Source organism: Pelophylax lessonae, assembly GCF_965119305.1.
Source record: "Pelophylax lessonae genome assembly, chromosome: 7".
Lineage (NCBI taxonomy): Eukaryota > Metazoa > Chordata > Amphibia > Anura > Ranidae > Pelophylax > Pelophylax lessonae.
In genome coordinates, this window is record NC_138774.1 from 190690449 (window position 1) to 190707607 (window position 17159).

Sequence of the window (17159 nt, forward strand, 5' to 3'; positions counted from 1 at the left end):
GAAAGGTGGATCTCTCTCACACGTACCAACACAGACTATCCCCCAATTTAACTGATCCCCAAAGGTTTTTGATTAAATAGCGGAATAGAAAATATGATCCAAAAAAAGTGTATGTATATCACACGTACACAACCACACTAGGCCCCAATTACTATTGTTTGTACCCCTAAAAGGCTAGATGAGGAGTAGGGGGGGTATGGAACAGGCAGCACCCTCAAATCTTCAGAAGTATGAGATGAACCCCAAAAACTTGGAAAGGTGGATCTCTCTCACACGTACCAACACAGACTATCCCCCAATTTAACTGATCCCCAAAGGTTTTTGATTAAATAGCAGAATAGAAAATATGATCCAAAAAAAGTGTATGTATATCACACGTACACAACCACACTAGGCCCCAATTACTATTGTTTGTACCCCTAAAAGGCTAGATGAGGAGTAGGGGGGGTATGGAACAGGCAGCACCCTCAAACCTTCAGAAGTATGAGATGAACCCCAACAACTTGGAAAGGTGGATCTCTCTCACACGTACCAACACAGACTATCCCCCAATTTAACTGATCCCCAAAGGTTTTTGATTAAATAGCGGAATAGAAAATATGATCCAAAAAAAGTGTATGTATATCACACGTACACAACCACACTAGGCCCCAATTACTATTGTTTGTACCCCTAAAAGGCTAGATGAGGAGTAGGGGGGGTATGGAACAGGCAGCACCCTCAAACCTTCAGAAGTATGAGATGAACCCCAACAACTTGGAAAGGTGGATCTCTCTCACACGTACCAACACAGACTATCCCCCAATTTAACTGATCCCCAAAGGTTTTTGATTAAATAGCGGAATAGAAAATATGATCCAAAAAAAGTGTATGTATATCACACGTACACAACCACACTAGGCCCCAATTACTATTGTTTGTACCCCTAAAAGGCTAGATGAGGAGTAGGGGGAGTATGGAACAGGCAGCACCCTCAAACCTTCAGAAGTATGAGATGAACCCCAACAACTTGGAAAGGTGGATCTCTCTCACACGTACCAACACAGACTATCCCCCAATTTAACTGATCCCCAAAGGTTTTTGATTAAATAGCGGAATAGAAAATATGATCCAAAAAAAGTGTATGTATATCACACGTACACAACCACACTAGGCCCCAATTACTATTGTTTGTACCCCTAAAAGGCTAGATGAGGAGTAGGGGGAGTATGGAACAGGCAGCACCCTCAAACCTTCAGAAGTATGAGATGAACCCCAACAACTTGGAAAGGTGGATCTCTCTCACACGTACCAACACAGACTATCCCCCAATTTAACTGATCCCCAAAGGTTTTTGATTAAATAGCGGAATAGAAAATATGATCCAAAAAAAGTGTATGTATATCACACGTACACAACCACACTAGGCCCCAATTACTATTGTTTGTACCCCTAAAAGGCTAGATGAGGAGTAGGGGGAGTATGGAACAGGCAGCACCCTCAAATCTTCAGAAGTATGAGATTGTGTTCACTGTACCCCACAAAGATTGAGTTCACTGCACCCCACAATGATTGTGTTCACTGCACCCCACAAAGATTGTGTTCACTGCACCTCACAAAGATTGTGTTCACTGTACCCCCCAAAGATTGTGTTCACTGCACCCCACAAAGATTCTGTTCACTGTACCCCACAAAGATTGTGTTCACTGCACCCTAAAAGGATGTTGTTCACTGCACCCCACAAAGATTGTGTTCACTGCACCCTAAAAGGATGTTGTTCACTGCACCCCAAAAAGATTGTGTTCACTGTACCCCCCCAAAGATTGTGTTCACTGCACCCCACAAAGATTGTGTTCACTGCACCCCAAAAAGATTGTGTTCACTGTACCCCCCAAAGATTGTGTTCACTGCACCCCAAAAAGATTGTGTTCACTGTACCCCCCAAAGATTGTGTTCACTGCACCCCACAAAGATTCTGTTCACTGTACCCCACAAAGATTGTGTTCACTGCACCCCAAAAAGATTGTGTTCACTGTACCCCCCCAAAGATTGTGTTCACTGCACCCCACAAAGATTCTGTTCACTGCACCCCACAAAGGATTTTGTTCACTGCACCCCAAAAAGATTGTGTTCACTGCACCCCAAAAAGGATTTTGATCACTGCACCCCAAAAAGGATGTTGTTCACTGCACCCCAAAAATGATTTTGTTCACTCCACCCCAAAAAGATTGTGTTCACTGCACCCCACAAAGATTGTGTTCACTGCACCCCAAAAAGATTGTGTTCACTGTACCCCCCAAAGATTGTGTTCACTGCACCCCACAAAGATTCTGTTCACTGTACCCCACAAAGATTGTGTTCACTGCACCCCAAAAAGATTGTGTTCACTGCACCCCAAAAAGGATGTTGTTCACTGCACCCCAAAAAGGATGTTGTTCACTCCACCCCAAAAAGATTGTGTTCACTGCACCCCACAAAGATTGTGTTCACTGCACCCCAAAAAGATTGTGTTCACTGCACCCCAAAAATGATTTTGTTCACTGCACCCCAAAAAGGATTTTGTTCACTGCACCCCAAAAAGGATGTTGTTCACTCCACCCCAAAAAGATTGTGTTCACTGCACCCCAAAAAGATTGTGTTCACTGCACCCCACAAAGGATTTTGTTCACTGCACCCCAAAAAGATTGTGTTCACTGCACCCCAAAAAGGATGTTGTTCACTGCACCCCAAAAAGGATTTTGTTCACTGCACCCCAAAAAGATTGTGTTCACTGCACCCCACAAAGGATTTTGTTCACTGCACCCCACAAAGATTGTGTTCACTGCACACCAAAAAGGATTGTGTTCACTGCACCCCAAAAAGATTGTGTTCACTGCAGCCCAAAAAGATTTTGTTCACTGCACCCCAAAAAGATTGTGTTCACTGCAGCCCAAAAAGATTGTGTTCACTGCAGCCCAAAAAGATTGTGTTCACTGCAGCCCAAAAAGATTGTGTTCACTGCAGCTCACACACAGAAAAATGGATGTGGATCACTGACACCTGCCTATCTCCAATCCCACACCACACAGCAATATCGATTGTAGTTTGTAGAACACAGTTTCCCTAAAATTCAGCAGACTCTGTCCCTAACAGGATTGAGAAGAGATCGTAGATCAGGATTGAGTGCAGATTCACCCCACCCCCCACACAGCAATATCGATTGTAGTTTGTAGAAGACACTGACCCTATAATTCAGCAGACTCTATCCCTAAAATGCCTACAACTCGCCCTGCCTAAACACTCCGACCTGTCCCTCAATTCTATCCGGACACAAATGGTTTTTTCCTGCCTATCTTTCCCTAATCAGCAGCCAGCACATTGATGTGTGCTCTGTCCCTTAGCTAAGCAGCAGAATGACGCTGCTGCGGCGGCTGCCTCGAACTTATAAAGACTTGGTCACATGCTTCAGACGGCCAATCACAGCTACTAAGACATTTGCAGGCATGGCTGGGATGGCTTAAGGCACACCAGTTAAACGATTGTTGATTGGCTGTTGAAAGCCCGCCATGAAAAGAGCGCCAAAGCATGCAAAACCCGGAAATAAAACGACCGAACACGGATTTTTACCCGAACATACAGTAAAGTGTCCGTGTCCGTGTTCGGGTAAAAAAAATCCAATTATTCGGTACGAACACGAATAATACAGTCCGTGTTCGCTCAACACTATCATTATATACTACTGCTGGTCCTGGAGTGAAAAATCTAATATGTTATTATTTATGCTTTGAGCATGCACCAGTGTTAATTTTTGGCAGCAAATTTCGATTTAGTTTTAGTTATAGTCTTTTGACTAAAATGCCATTTTAGTTTTAGTCGTATTTTAGTCTTAAGACTAAAATGCCATTTTAGTTTTAGTCGTATTTTAGTCTTAAGACTAAAATGCCATTTTAGTTTTAGTCGTATTTTAGTCATCTGAATTGTGTTAGTCGACGAAAACGTTTTAGTCGGTTTTAGTCGACGAAATTAACACTGATGCCCAAACAGCTCAAAATCCTTCGTCCGGTCATGTTTCAACACCACAGTCACTAAAAACATGTTAAGTATTTCCATTGTTAAACAGCCAGTGTCCTAAAATCAGAACACACTGATGTGTTTTAACCACTTGCCGACTGCCGCACGACTATCTACGTCGGCAGTCAGCCCCTCACAGGCTCCCGCGTGGTCACGGACCCGATGTCCGCCGGTCACTCTGCGATCGCCGCTGCAGAGGGAGAAAGTCAGGCAGCTTGTGTAAACAAGCCGCCTGTCATTCTCCCCTGTGTAGAAACTGTGATCACACGGTTCTACTATGTAGAACCGTTGATCACTGTTTCTACAGCTCAACAGACAGCCAATCACAGTTAGAATCACGCCCCTAGGGACACACACAGCCCCTCCCTCTCAAATAAAGTTAACCCCTTCACTACCAGTGTAATTTTGCAGTAACAGTGCATATGTATAGCACTGATTACTGTAGAAATGTCGCTGGTAACCCCAAAAGTGTCAAAAATGTCAGTCAAGGGTCCGATCTGTCCCCCGCAATGTCGCAGTACCGCAAAAAAAATCGCAGATCGCCGCCATTACGCGTTAAAAAAAAAAAACAACAAAAATGACAAAAATCTTTCCCTTTGTTAGTAAAAGCGATAACTTTTGCGCAAACCAATCAAAATACGCTTTTTGCGATTTTTTTACCAAACATATGTAGCAGAAAACAAATTGGCCGAAAATGTTAAAAAATTTTGATTTTTACATTTTTTTTTGGGGAATTTCATATAAAAAAATATGAAAAATATTGTTATTTTTGCTAAATTTACGCTCTTTTTTTGTTTATAGCGCATGATCAAAAAATCGCACAGGTGATCAAATACCACCAAAAGAAAGCTCTGTTTGTGGGAAAAAAAGGACGTCAAATACGTTTAGGTACAGCGTCGCACGACCGCGCAATTGTCCGTTAAAGTCACGCAGTGCTGAATCGCAAAATACCCCCTGGTCAGGAAGGGGGTAAAATCTTCCGGGGCTTAAGTGGTTAAGTGACTGTGGTAACAAACATAACAGGCACATTCATTTTGCTTTAACACATCTTGAGAAAATGCAAATATTTAATAACTTAAAAAAGTAAAGCAATTTCGAGTCATATGTCTCAAGTCAAAGTCAAGTCGAGTCTTTTATTAATTTTAGTCAAGCAAGTCTCAAGTCCTCAAACTGTTGACTTAAGTCTGACTTGAGTCAAGTCATGTGACTCAAGTCCCCCACCTCTGATATTTCCTGATATTTACAGACCCAAGGGGCAGGCTGCCCATGCTCAGTTTGATGTGTATTGCTAGAGAGTTTTTTTTTTTTTCTTGGGAGAGTGCATGTAATCAGTACAGGGCCAATCAGCACTATCCAGACAGAGGGTCAGGGGTCCTGCAGCCTCAAAGGACAATCGTGGGAGAATGAAAACTCCTCCTACAAACTTTAACCAGACACTCATAGAAGTCACAAGATTGCTCTAACTGCTAATGAGAAAAGGTATTTAGCAGTTTATATTAACTAAAATAATTCCGCGTCTATGTTCTGTGTACTGTGGGGACCAGATATAGTGAAATGCAGGGTCCTGGATTTAGTAACACTTTATGATATTTGCACAGAATTTTTTTTTTAAATAGACCCCAGTGTGCCTTTGAGAACAATTACATTCAACATAAAATTATCTTCTGTTTTTATTTATTTATCTTTTGAAGTTGGTTTATATAAAGATATTTGTGCCCAAGCCACACAAGACATGAGATCAAATCTATCCCAACGTGCTGGGAGAACAGCCTGCCTGTCTCCCAATGATCAGACTTGTGCTGACATGCCCCCTGCACAGCCATTTACTGGGAAGATCAGTGTTCTGCAGTTTCTCCTCCCCCACCTTTCTAAAACCCTTATGCAGCTGAGAACAGAGGACATGTGATCACTTATAAAAAAGGGAAAAAAAAAGGTATTTAGAATGTTTTTGTTTATATGTATGCACAAATATTTTGCCCTGTTTTTCTAATTTAAACTAAATGGGTTGTTTTTCAAGGTAAAGGTTCACACATGGTTCACATATAAAGGTCAAATACAGGTTCACATATACTTTAATGCAATCTGGCAGCCATGACCCTAATTCCTAGGGCACTAAATAGGAGACCTGAGGTCCATGCTGTAGGTGCTGGATACTAATGATGTCCATGTCTCTGCTCCTTCCACAATGGAAATCTGTCATTGTCTCACCACTGGACCACATCAACGGAAAAACAAACCGTCATTCGGCTGTGATATTTGTGCAAAAATAGAAAGTCTGGTAGGCGCTCCCATCACTGAGATATACCGCAGTGGCGACCCGTCCATTGGGGGCGCAGGGGCGCTGCCCCCCCCCATCCATGCGTCCAGCCCCCTAATCTACATGCAGGGCACCGGACGCCTGCATTCCAATAGGGGACTTTTTTTTTTTTTCTGAAGCACGTCATTAGAGACAGAGGCTCTAATAGGCTTCAAAAAAGGGTGGGCTTGGGTCGTCCCGCCAGGGGGGGGAGTTGTTGGTTTTGCCGACCCCCCCAAATTTTCATTCACCAGCCGCCACTGGATATATGTCATGTGATTCCACCTGCCAACAACCATAGAAAGGTTCCATATCTGTTTTTGGTGGAGTCTGTCCATTTATCCCTTCATAGGCAGTGTGACTATTTACTTACCAGGATGTAATCTGACTGCGTCTTATTGGTCCCATTTTCAAGGTCCATATATAAAGCGTGGATTGCGATGGTATACTTAGGAGGCACGTCAATAAAAGTACGACAAGCAGGGGAGTCCAGCTCAGACCGTGGCTGTACAGGATTTTGTATGTCCCCTCGCATCCTGAACAGCTGCACATCACAGTCTATGGGAAGTAAGGAGACGTCATACCGCTGCTACATCAGACTCCTAATGTTGTCTATACATCATCCAATGTGCACATACAATAGTGAGTGGAATTTACTAAATCTGTGGCAGACAAAATCTGCTGTGCCTGGCAGCCAATCAGCTTCCAACTTCATCTGGTTCAGTTAAAGCGGTATTAAACCCAAAAGCACACATTTAATGTATTACACCTTACCATTTCTTAAATGTGGTGGCTGCATGCGTTTTCCATTTTGGGCTTTTTTTCCCCTTTATTTTTGCCTAGTTATCTAGCCAGTAAGTCTGGTGTTTTTCAAAAGAACATCTTCCCCTACAAGTGTAGCAGTTACAGGGATGGGACAAACCATTTACTACAGACAGGGGTGCTTACAATGAACAGCTTTTTTTATTTAATGTAAAACCTTTATCCCACAAGGAAAAAAAAAACTGTTGCTGTAACTGTTTATAAAGTGTGAGCTGGAGTTAGGCTTCAATTTGTTAGTGTATTTAAATCTGCTAGTGCATCTAACACTACCCTCTCCTTCAGACTGACAATGCTGCTGTCCAAAGGTGCCTCCGGTATTTCTTCATCCACAGTGGGGGTATTCTGCTGAAAACTCCAACTCACCAAAATCTCCAACCACGTCACTTCCGGTGACTGCACAGCAGTAATAATTGGAGAAGTTGTAGTTTTCACAGACCATCGTCAGCCTGTACACGTTTACGGTACACGTTTTAATGACTGGACATTGTTAGTAACGCCCGCTACTAGCCAACAACATGGCCGCCACCAAGGCAGCTACAACTTTCTTCCACCTTACATGGTGTTCCGTGAAAAGAGACAACTGCTCGTGTACCGTAGTGTATAGGCTGCCGGTGGTCTGTGAAAACAGCAAGTCGGCAAAATCTCCAATTATTCCTGCTGTAGACTCACCGGAAGTGACGCGGTTGGAGATTTTGGCGAGTTGGAGTTTTTGCCAGAACAGGGGCACTCTAATACAGGAGGTGTGTTAATGGCCAGACCACCAGGTAAAGTTAAGCTATGATAAGGCTTACCTGTAGGTAAAATTAATATCTCCTAAACCTGCATGGTTTAGGAGATATTCGTCCTTCATGCAGCCGCTGGCACCAGTGGCGCATGCGCTCTGAAGGTCCGGCGGAACTTTGCAGACAATTACAGCTCAGTCTAACACTGCAGAGTGATTTCTAGACACAAGTTGGTGTGCTATTTTGTGGAACAAGTGATCATATCAATGTATTTTGGCTTCTACCAGTGGGGGAACTACCAGAGTAGCAAAAGTCGCAATTGCGACTGGGCCCTGACATTCTGCCACTGTTAGGGGGCCCCAGCAGGATTACTAGCGGCAGGGCTCTGAGCTGAGAGCGTCTCTCTCATACAGCCCAGAGCTTGGCAGTTCCCCCTCCCTCCTCCCTTGCGAGAAGATCTACTCCTTCTCCTACCCCTCTCCTCTTGTATGCACCATGAGAAGTGTGTAGCTAAGCAGATTAATTTGATGAGCACTGATAGGTGGCAGGGAAAGGCGGCACTGATAGGCAGCCTTTATGAGCACTGATAGGCTGCACTGATGGGCACTGATGGGGCTGGACTGATAATGATAGTACCCTGATTATCAGTGTAAACAATGTATTGACAGTCTTGCTGGTTAACGGCTCTCCTTTCCTTACACAGACAAAGCAGGGGAGGAAAGAACTGCCGATGACCGACAAGTATATTTACATGTGATCAGCTGATCACATGGTAGAGGGCTGCTTTGATTGACCCTTTACTGTAAGCTGTGAAGGACACAGCAGTCACAGAGCACGCTGGATGCACGCCCCAGAGGGCACGCTGGACGCGGGGTTCTGGGAGTATGTCCCTGGAAACCCTCCCAGAACTGGAAGCACAGGGCTTGGATGGAAGGGGGGCCCTTCATGGTTTCTTGCACTGGGACCCAGAAGGTTCCTAGTTATGCCTCTGGCTGCTACTTATGAAGTAATAAATGTGAGTAAAGAAATATTTCATGGCAGCAGCACTTCAGCCATCATAGCTGACTTTCAATTCAGCAAATGTGTTGTTGCCTGTCTTTCATACCATTAGAAACATTACAGAAGTGAGAGGACCAATATGACACCCAGGCACATTTAATTTAATCTGCATTATGTTATATTAAACAATTTTGCCGTACCTTTGTGATAGCTTATGGAGGTCGGTCTAGTTGAGTACTCCAGGGCTATTCCATTACCGGGATGAACTTGGCGCTGTCTTACAATCACTGTGTTTGATCGTGTTTGCACTGTGACTCCTGAGAGACGGGTACAAGCCTTTCTCCATATATATCTGCCATAGAACAATACAAGCTCCCCTACAAAGATAGTAAATCAATCTGTGAAAAATCAATCCTAGAGTTTGCAGAAGTCCCTAGACCAGTGGTCTCCAAACTGTGGCCCGAGGGCCAGATGCAACCCCTTGCTTGCCCCTATGTGGCCCTTGGGGCACGATTCCTCTCACTGATACAATGATTCACTGATTCACTGATAATGAAGCATTATTTCCTCCTACTAACACCAATGATGATGCACCATTCTTTCCACCGACACCAACAGTGGGGCATAATTCCTCTCATTGACAACAACAGTGGGCCCTAATCCTTCCACTGTTATAAACGTTAGAACGATATTCTTCCTACTGACATCAGAAGAAGCACTATTGCTCCCACTACTACCAACAATGGAGCAACGACTAAGCACTATTCCTTTCACTAATACTAATGATGGGACAATATTCCTTCCCCTGAAACTAACATTGGAGCACTATTCCTCCTACTGATAACAGGGATGGGGCACTATTCCTGCCACTGATACCAATGAAGGGACACTATTCCTTCCACTGATACTAATGAAGGGACACTATTTTTCCCACTGATACCAATAATGGGGCATTATTCCTTCCACTGATACCAATGAAGGGACACAATTCCTCCTACTGATACCAATAATAGGGCACTATTCCTTCCACTGATACCAATGAAGGGACACAATTCCTCCTACTGATACCAATAATAGGGCACTATTCCTTCCACTGATACCAATGAATGGACACCATTCTTCCCACTAATACCAATAATGGGGCATTATTCCTTCCACTGATACCAATTAAGGGACACAATTCCTCCTACTGATACCAATAATAGGGCACTATTCCTTCCACTGATACCAATGAAGGGACACCATTCTTCCCACTAATACCAATAATGGGGCATTATTTCTTTCAATGATACCAATTAAGGGACACAATTCCTCCTACTGATACCAATAATGGGGCACAATTCATTCCACTAATACCAATGAAGGGACACCATTCTTTCCACTAATACCAATAATGGGGCATTATTCCTTTCAATGATACCAATGAAGGGACACTATTCCTCCTACTGATACCAATAATAGGGCACTATTCCTTCCACTGATACCAATGAAGGGACACAATTCCTCCTACTGATACCAATAATAGGGCACTATTCATTCCACTGATACCAATGAATGGACACCATTCTTCCCACTAATACCAATAATGGGGCATTATTCCTTCCACTGATACCAATTAAGGGACACAATTCCTCCTACTGATACCAATAATAGGGCACTATTCCTTCCACTGATACCAATGAAGGGACACCATTCTTCCCACTAATACCAATAATGGGGCATTATTCCTTCCACTGATACCAATTAAGGGACACAATTCTTCCTACTGATACCAATAATGGGACACTATTCCTTCCACTGATACCAATGAAGGGACACCATTCTTCCCACTAATACCAATAATGGGGCATTATTTCTTTCAATGATACCAATGAAGGGACACTATTCCTCTCACTAATACCAATAATGGGGCATTATTCCTTTCACTGATACCAATTAAGGGACACAATTCCTCCTACTGATACCAATAATGGGGCACAATTCATTCCACTAATACCAATGAAGGGACACCATTCTTTCCACTAATACCAATAATGGGGCATTATTCCTTTCAATGATACCAATGAAGGGACACTATTCCTCCTACTCATACAAATAATGGTGCAATATTCCTTTCACTGATACCAACAGACATAGACGCTATGTAATTTTTTTTACTCCCAATGACCACCAAGTGAAATTATTTTCTACTCCCACTGGCCACAGTCCAGCCCTCCTAACGTCTGAAGGACATAAACTGGCCCTTTGTTTAAGAGGTTTGGAGACCCCTGCTATAGACTATTACTGACTTTCTGAAAGTCACTATTGCATTTACTTGGGCCCCGCCCTATCCCTGCCCCTCATATGATAGTCCTTGGACCTGGCTATGGGGTAGGGGGCCTTTCACTATTCTTCCTACACCCTGGGAAGTTGACACTTTGCTGGAAGGTCTGATAAAAATATTATCCGTCACAGTGGCGGCTGGTGATCCATGGGCCGAAGAATGAACATTTGCTATTGTCACTCAAATGGGTGGGCCGAGCCCACCTTTTTTTTAGCCTATTAGAGCCTCTGACTCTAATCACATGCGCCTGGCATTAGGGGGTCGGACGCATGGATAGGGGGGACGGAGCCCCTGCGCCCCCAATGCACCAGCCACCACTGATCCTTCATATTATTCATATTATGGTGCATACTAAGTTTTGAATCCTAATGAAAGAGTACAGATTTACTTTAATTATAGTCCTGTAATATATATTGCAGCCAGATTCAGCAGGCTTTTCCTAGTACTTCTAGGCAGGACTGCATCTTCTGCACATTATTCTTTTTTGGTCAGTTTTACCTTTTACTGATTCAAAGAATGGCAGCCCTTCAGTGACAACTTGGCCTGTCATTTCCAGGCTGCACTTTTAGTGACTTAAGCCTAGTACACATGATGAGAATATCGGACGAATGATTGCCCCTTTTTTCTGCATGCTAGTCTCATATTAAAAATAAAGAGGTAGGTTACAAAAATCCTTGGACGACAGAATAGAACTTCGGAAGTGATGTAATGTGTTGTATTGTATTGTATTGTAATGTATTCTTTCATTTTCGAGCATGCGTGGTCTTGGTCTTCCAATTTTTTTCCCGACAAATATTGTACTGAATAAATTTAAATCATTCATTCTGGTATCCTACGAGAAAAGTTTTCGTGTTTGTCCCTTCAAATAATTTAGCATGAACTGTCGTGATCGGCTGTGTAAAGCTATGTACTAACAATCAGATTATCAGACGATCGCTTTGAAAGCGGGAGTTTCTGGTCGATTTTCTCATCTTGTGTACTAGACATGTCATTGCATCCTGTGTACATAGTATGAATGGTATAGTTGATACTCAAACATTGGAAAGTTGAGGACAGTGGCATCAAACTCTGCTCACTGAGAACAGCACTGCTGTAGTACACCATTTATGTCATTAGTTGGCGCTAATAGAATACCTCACTTTTGATTAAACCCTTCATGATGACGGAATGCAAACATGTGGCCTTGGCTTCAGGGGGTTGTACCGGGGTGATGCCTGCAGCTAGAGGCTAGGGGTACCGTTAGTCGCGCCCACATATGTAAACTGTGTTTAAACATGTGAGGTATCGCCATGATCGCTAGAGTGAGAGCAATAATTCTAGCACAAGACATCCTCTGTAACTCTAAACTGGTAACCGTTTTTAAAGTGTCGCCTTTGGAGATTTTTAAGTACCGTATTTTTTGCCATTCCATGAGTTTGCGCAATTTTAAAGCTTGACATGTTTGGTATCTATTTACTCAACGTAACATCATCTTTCACATTATACAAAAAAAATGGGCTAACTTTACTGTTTTGTTACACAAGTACCATGTGACATAAAATATTGCAACGATCGCCATTTTATTCTCCAGGGTCTCTGCTAAAAAAAATAATAATATATATATATATATATATATATATATATATATATATATATATATACACAGTATCTCAAAAAAGTAAGTACACCCCTCACATTTTTTAAGTATTTTATTATATATTTTCACGTGACAACACTGAAGAAATGACACTTCGCTACAATGTAAAGTAGTGAGTGTACAGCTTGTATAACAGTGTAAATTTGCTGTCCCCTCAAATAACTCAACACACAGCCATTATATTCGAAACCGCTGGCAACAAAAGTGAGTACACCCCTAAGTGACAATGTCCAAATTGGGCCTAATTAGCCATTTTCCATTCCCGGTATCATGTGACTTGTTAGTGTTATAAGGTCTCAGGTGTGAATGGGGAGCAGGTGTGTTAAAGTTGGTGTTATCACTCTCACTCTCTCATACTGGTCACTGGAAGTTCAACATGGCAACTGATGGCAAGGAAATCTCTAAGGATCTGAAAAAAAAAATTGTTGCTCTACATAAAGATGGCCTAGGCTATAAGAAGATTGCCAAGATCCTGAAACTGAGCTGCAGCACTGTGGCCAAGACCATACAGCGGTTTACCAGGGCAGGTTCCACTCCGAACAGGCCTTGCTATGGTTGAACAAAGAGATTGAGAGCATGTACTCAGCATCATATCCAGTGGTTGTGTTTGGGAAATAGACATATGAGTGCTGTCAGCATTGCTGCAGAGGTTGAAGGGGTGGGGGTTCAGCCTCTCAGTGCTCAGACCATACACAGCACACAGCATCAAATTGGTCTGCATGGCTGTTGTCCCAGAAGGAAGCCTCTTCTAAAGATGATACACAAGAAAGGCCGCAAACAGTTTGGTGAAGACAAGCAGACTTAGGACATGGTTTACAGGAACTATGTCCTGTGGTCTGATGAGACCAAGATAAACTTATTTGGTTCAGATGGTGTCAAGCATGTGTGGCGGCAACCAGGTGAGGAGTACAAAGACAAGTGTTTCTCGCCTACAGTCAAGCATGGTGGTGGGAGTGTCATGGTCTGCGGCTGCATGAGTGCTGCCAGCACTGGGGAGCTACAGTTCATTGAGGGAACCATGAATGCCAACATGTACTGTGACATACTGAAGCAGAGCATGATCCCCTCCCTTTGGAGACTGGGTCGCAGGGCAGTATTCCAATATGATAAAAACCCAAAACACACCTCCAAGACGACCACTGCCTTGCTAAAGAAGCTGAGGGTAAAGGCGATGGACTGGCCAAGCATGTCTCCAGACCTAAACCCTATTGAGCATCTGTGGGGCATCCTCAAATGGAAGGCGGAGGAGCGCAAGGTCTCTAACATCCACCAGCTCCGTGATGTCATCACGGAGGAGTAGAAGAGGACTCCAGTGGCAACCTGTGAAGCTCTGGTGAACTCCATGCCCAAGAGGGTTAAGCAGTTCTGGAAAATAATGGTGGCTACACAAAAGATTGACACTTTGGGCCCAATTTGGATGTTTTCACTTAAGGGTGTACTCACTTTTGTTGCCAGCGGTTTAGACATTAATGGCTGTGTGTTGAGTTTTTTTGAGGGGACAGCAAATTTACACTGTTATACAAGCTGTACACTCACTACTTTACATTGTAGCAAAGTGTCATTTCTTCAGTGTTGTCACATGAAAAGATATAATAAAATATTTACACAATTTGAGGGGTGTACTCACTTTTGTGAGATACTGTATATATATATATATATATGTTTTGGGGTTCTAAGTAATATTCTAGCACAAAATACTGATTTTAACTTGAAAGCAAAATATGTCAGTCAAAAAAAGGGTTAGGCTCCAAGAGGTTAAACAAAGGTCATTGCTAGGACAATTAAATGTACAGAAAATTTAGGACCAAAACACCCACCAGCTGAGCAGTTCAGAGAGCTAGACAGAATCTTGATGACAATAATCTCTCCTAGCGGCCGTCCGATTGAGAATATACAATCGTTTCCCACAATCCCGGTGGTGTTGATTATTCCAGAGGCGTTCAGGAAAAGCTGCCCGCATACACCTGGAGGAGTTTAGAAGAACATAAGTGGCAGTTATCTTTTTTTGCTCTTTCTGTCCCTCTTAAAGCATTCTCACTAACACCGGCCATACACTAGTACATTTCTGCACAGACGTTCGTATGAACATTCCTACAGAAATTCTCAGGACATTCAATGACTTGACAAACATCATTCAAACGAACTTTAAAATTACATTTTCTTTTAACATTCAATTAAGGAATGAAACAACTTTACCAAATGAAAACTATATTCCAGAAAAATTGTCCCTCTTGATTCTTTTGGTCATCCATGCAGTCAAAAACCAACATAGATTTGGACTAACAAAACTGAACGAACGTTTTAAAAACACATTTTTTTTAACTGAATTTCACTAGTGTATGCCCAGTTTAACGCTGGCCATATAATAAAGGGACTGGACGAGAAATCCATAGATTTCCCCATCTACACTAAACAACATGGACAAATCTCCTTCTGCCAGCTATAGTATCCGGACAGCCGGCACCCACAACTGTCAGAATACCTGAACAGTGACTGCAGCTGATTGGCTGCAGTTGCTGTTCGGCCAACATATTTTCACCCATCTCCTTCAATTTCTCATTCTAAGTGTGGCAGACCAAGTGGTGTTGGCAAGGCTATCCAATTCAGCCAATTCACAGGAATTCAAAGCCATGTATGGCCAGCTTTACTGAAAGGAACACATTAGGTGACTGACTTTCCCATCCTTTCAGCATGAAATTTGCACTATTATATGTGGCAGCAAATTTGTGTGTGCAGACTTACCATTACAAACACCCCCAGTTCTCTAAATCATATCTATCAAGATTAGCCTTTCACAATTCCTGAAGCTGTGGTTTAGGTCAGGGGTCTCCAAACTTTCTAAACAAAGGGCCAGTTTACTATAATTCAGACTTTAGGGGGGCCGGACTGTGGCCAGTGGGAGCAGAAAATGTCCCAGCGTCAGTGGCAGTAAAAAAATGATATAGCCCCTTTGGTCAGTAAGGGGAGGAATATTGCCCCATCATTGGTGTCAGTGGAAGGAAGAGTGCTTTATCGTTGATATCAGTGGAAGAAATGGTGCACATCATTGGTGTTAGTGGAAGTAGTAGGGACGCATTTTTGGTGTCAGCGAAAGGAATAGTGACCCATTGTTGATGTTGGTGAAAGGAATAGTGCTCCATCACTGGTGTCAGTGGAAGAATTAGTGCCACATCGTTGGTGTCAAAGGAAGAAATAATGCTCCATTGTTGGTGTCAGTGGGAGATATAGTGCCCCATCATTGGTGTCAGTATGAGGAATGGTACCCCATCATTGCTATCAATGGAAGGAATAGTGCCCCATCATTGGTGTTAGTGGAAGTAATAGTGCTCAATTGCTGTTGTCAGTGGAACGATTCGTACCCCATCATTGGTGTCAGTGGAATGATAGTGAACCATCATTAGTGTCAGTGGAAGGAATAATGCTCCATTGTTGGTGTCAGTGGGAGGAACAATGCCCTATCATTGGTGTCAGTGGAAGGAAGAGTGCTTTATTGTCATCAGTGGAAGAAATGGTGCCCATCTTTGGTGTCAGTGGAAGTAATAGGTCTGCATTGTTGGTGTCAGCAAAAGGAATAGTGACCCATTGTTGGTGTTGGTGGAAGAAATAGTGCTCCATCACTGGTGTCAATGGAAGGATTAGTGCCACATTGTTGGTGTAAAAGGAGGAAATAATGCTCCATTTTTGGTGTCAGTGGGAGATATAGTGCCCCATCATTGGTGTCAGTGAGTGGAATGGTACCCCATCATTGGTATCAATGGAAGGAATTGTGCCCCATCGTTGGTGTTAGTGGAAGTGATAGTGCTCCATTGCTGTTGTCAGTGGAAGGATTAATGCCCTATCCTTAGTGTCAGTGCCAGTGGAAGGAATAATGCTCCATTGTTGGTGTCAGTGGGAGGAATAGTGCCCCATCATTGGTGTCAGTGAGAGAAATGGTACCACATCATTGGTATCAATAAAAGGAATAGTCCCCCATCGTTGGTGTTAAAGGAAGGAATAGTGCCCCATCGTTAGTGGAAAGAATAGTGCCCACTTGTTGGTGTCAATGGAAGGAGTGGTGCACACTCGTTAGTGTCTGTGGAAGGAAGAGTGCCCCATCATTGGTGTCAGTGCAAAGAATAATGCCCATCATTGGTGTCAGTGGAAGGAACAGTGCCCATAATTGGTATCAGTGCAAGGAATAGTGCTGCAACATTGGTGTCAGTGGAAAGAATTATGCCCCACTGTTGATGTCACAGGAAGGAATATTGCCCCATCATTGGTATTAGGAGTGGAAGTACCCCAAATTTGGTGTCAGTGGAAGGATGAGTGCTCCATCACTGGTGTCAGTGGAAG

The 17159-nt window shown here is 43.0% G+C and overlaps 1 protein-coding gene across 1 annotated transcript in view; it reads right to left on the reverse strand.

The window, feature by feature from the left end:
- The window catches only part of ADAMTS13 (ADAM metallopeptidase with thrombospondin type 1 motif 13), a 116079-nt gene that overhangs the window by 17959 nt on the left and 80961 nt on the right, over positions 1 to 17159 (reverse strand). Inside the window, exons 29-31 of the mRNA XM_082262781.1 lie at positions 14645 to 14791; positions 9069 to 9245; positions 6699 to 6883 (exon numbers count right to left, since the gene is read on the reverse strand). Coding sequence (XP_082118907.1) covers positions 6699 to 6883; positions 9069 to 9245; positions 14645 to 14791 — 509 coding nt within the window. The remainder of the gene's footprint in view (positions 1 to 6698; positions 6884 to 9068; positions 9246 to 14644; positions 14792 to 17159) is intronic.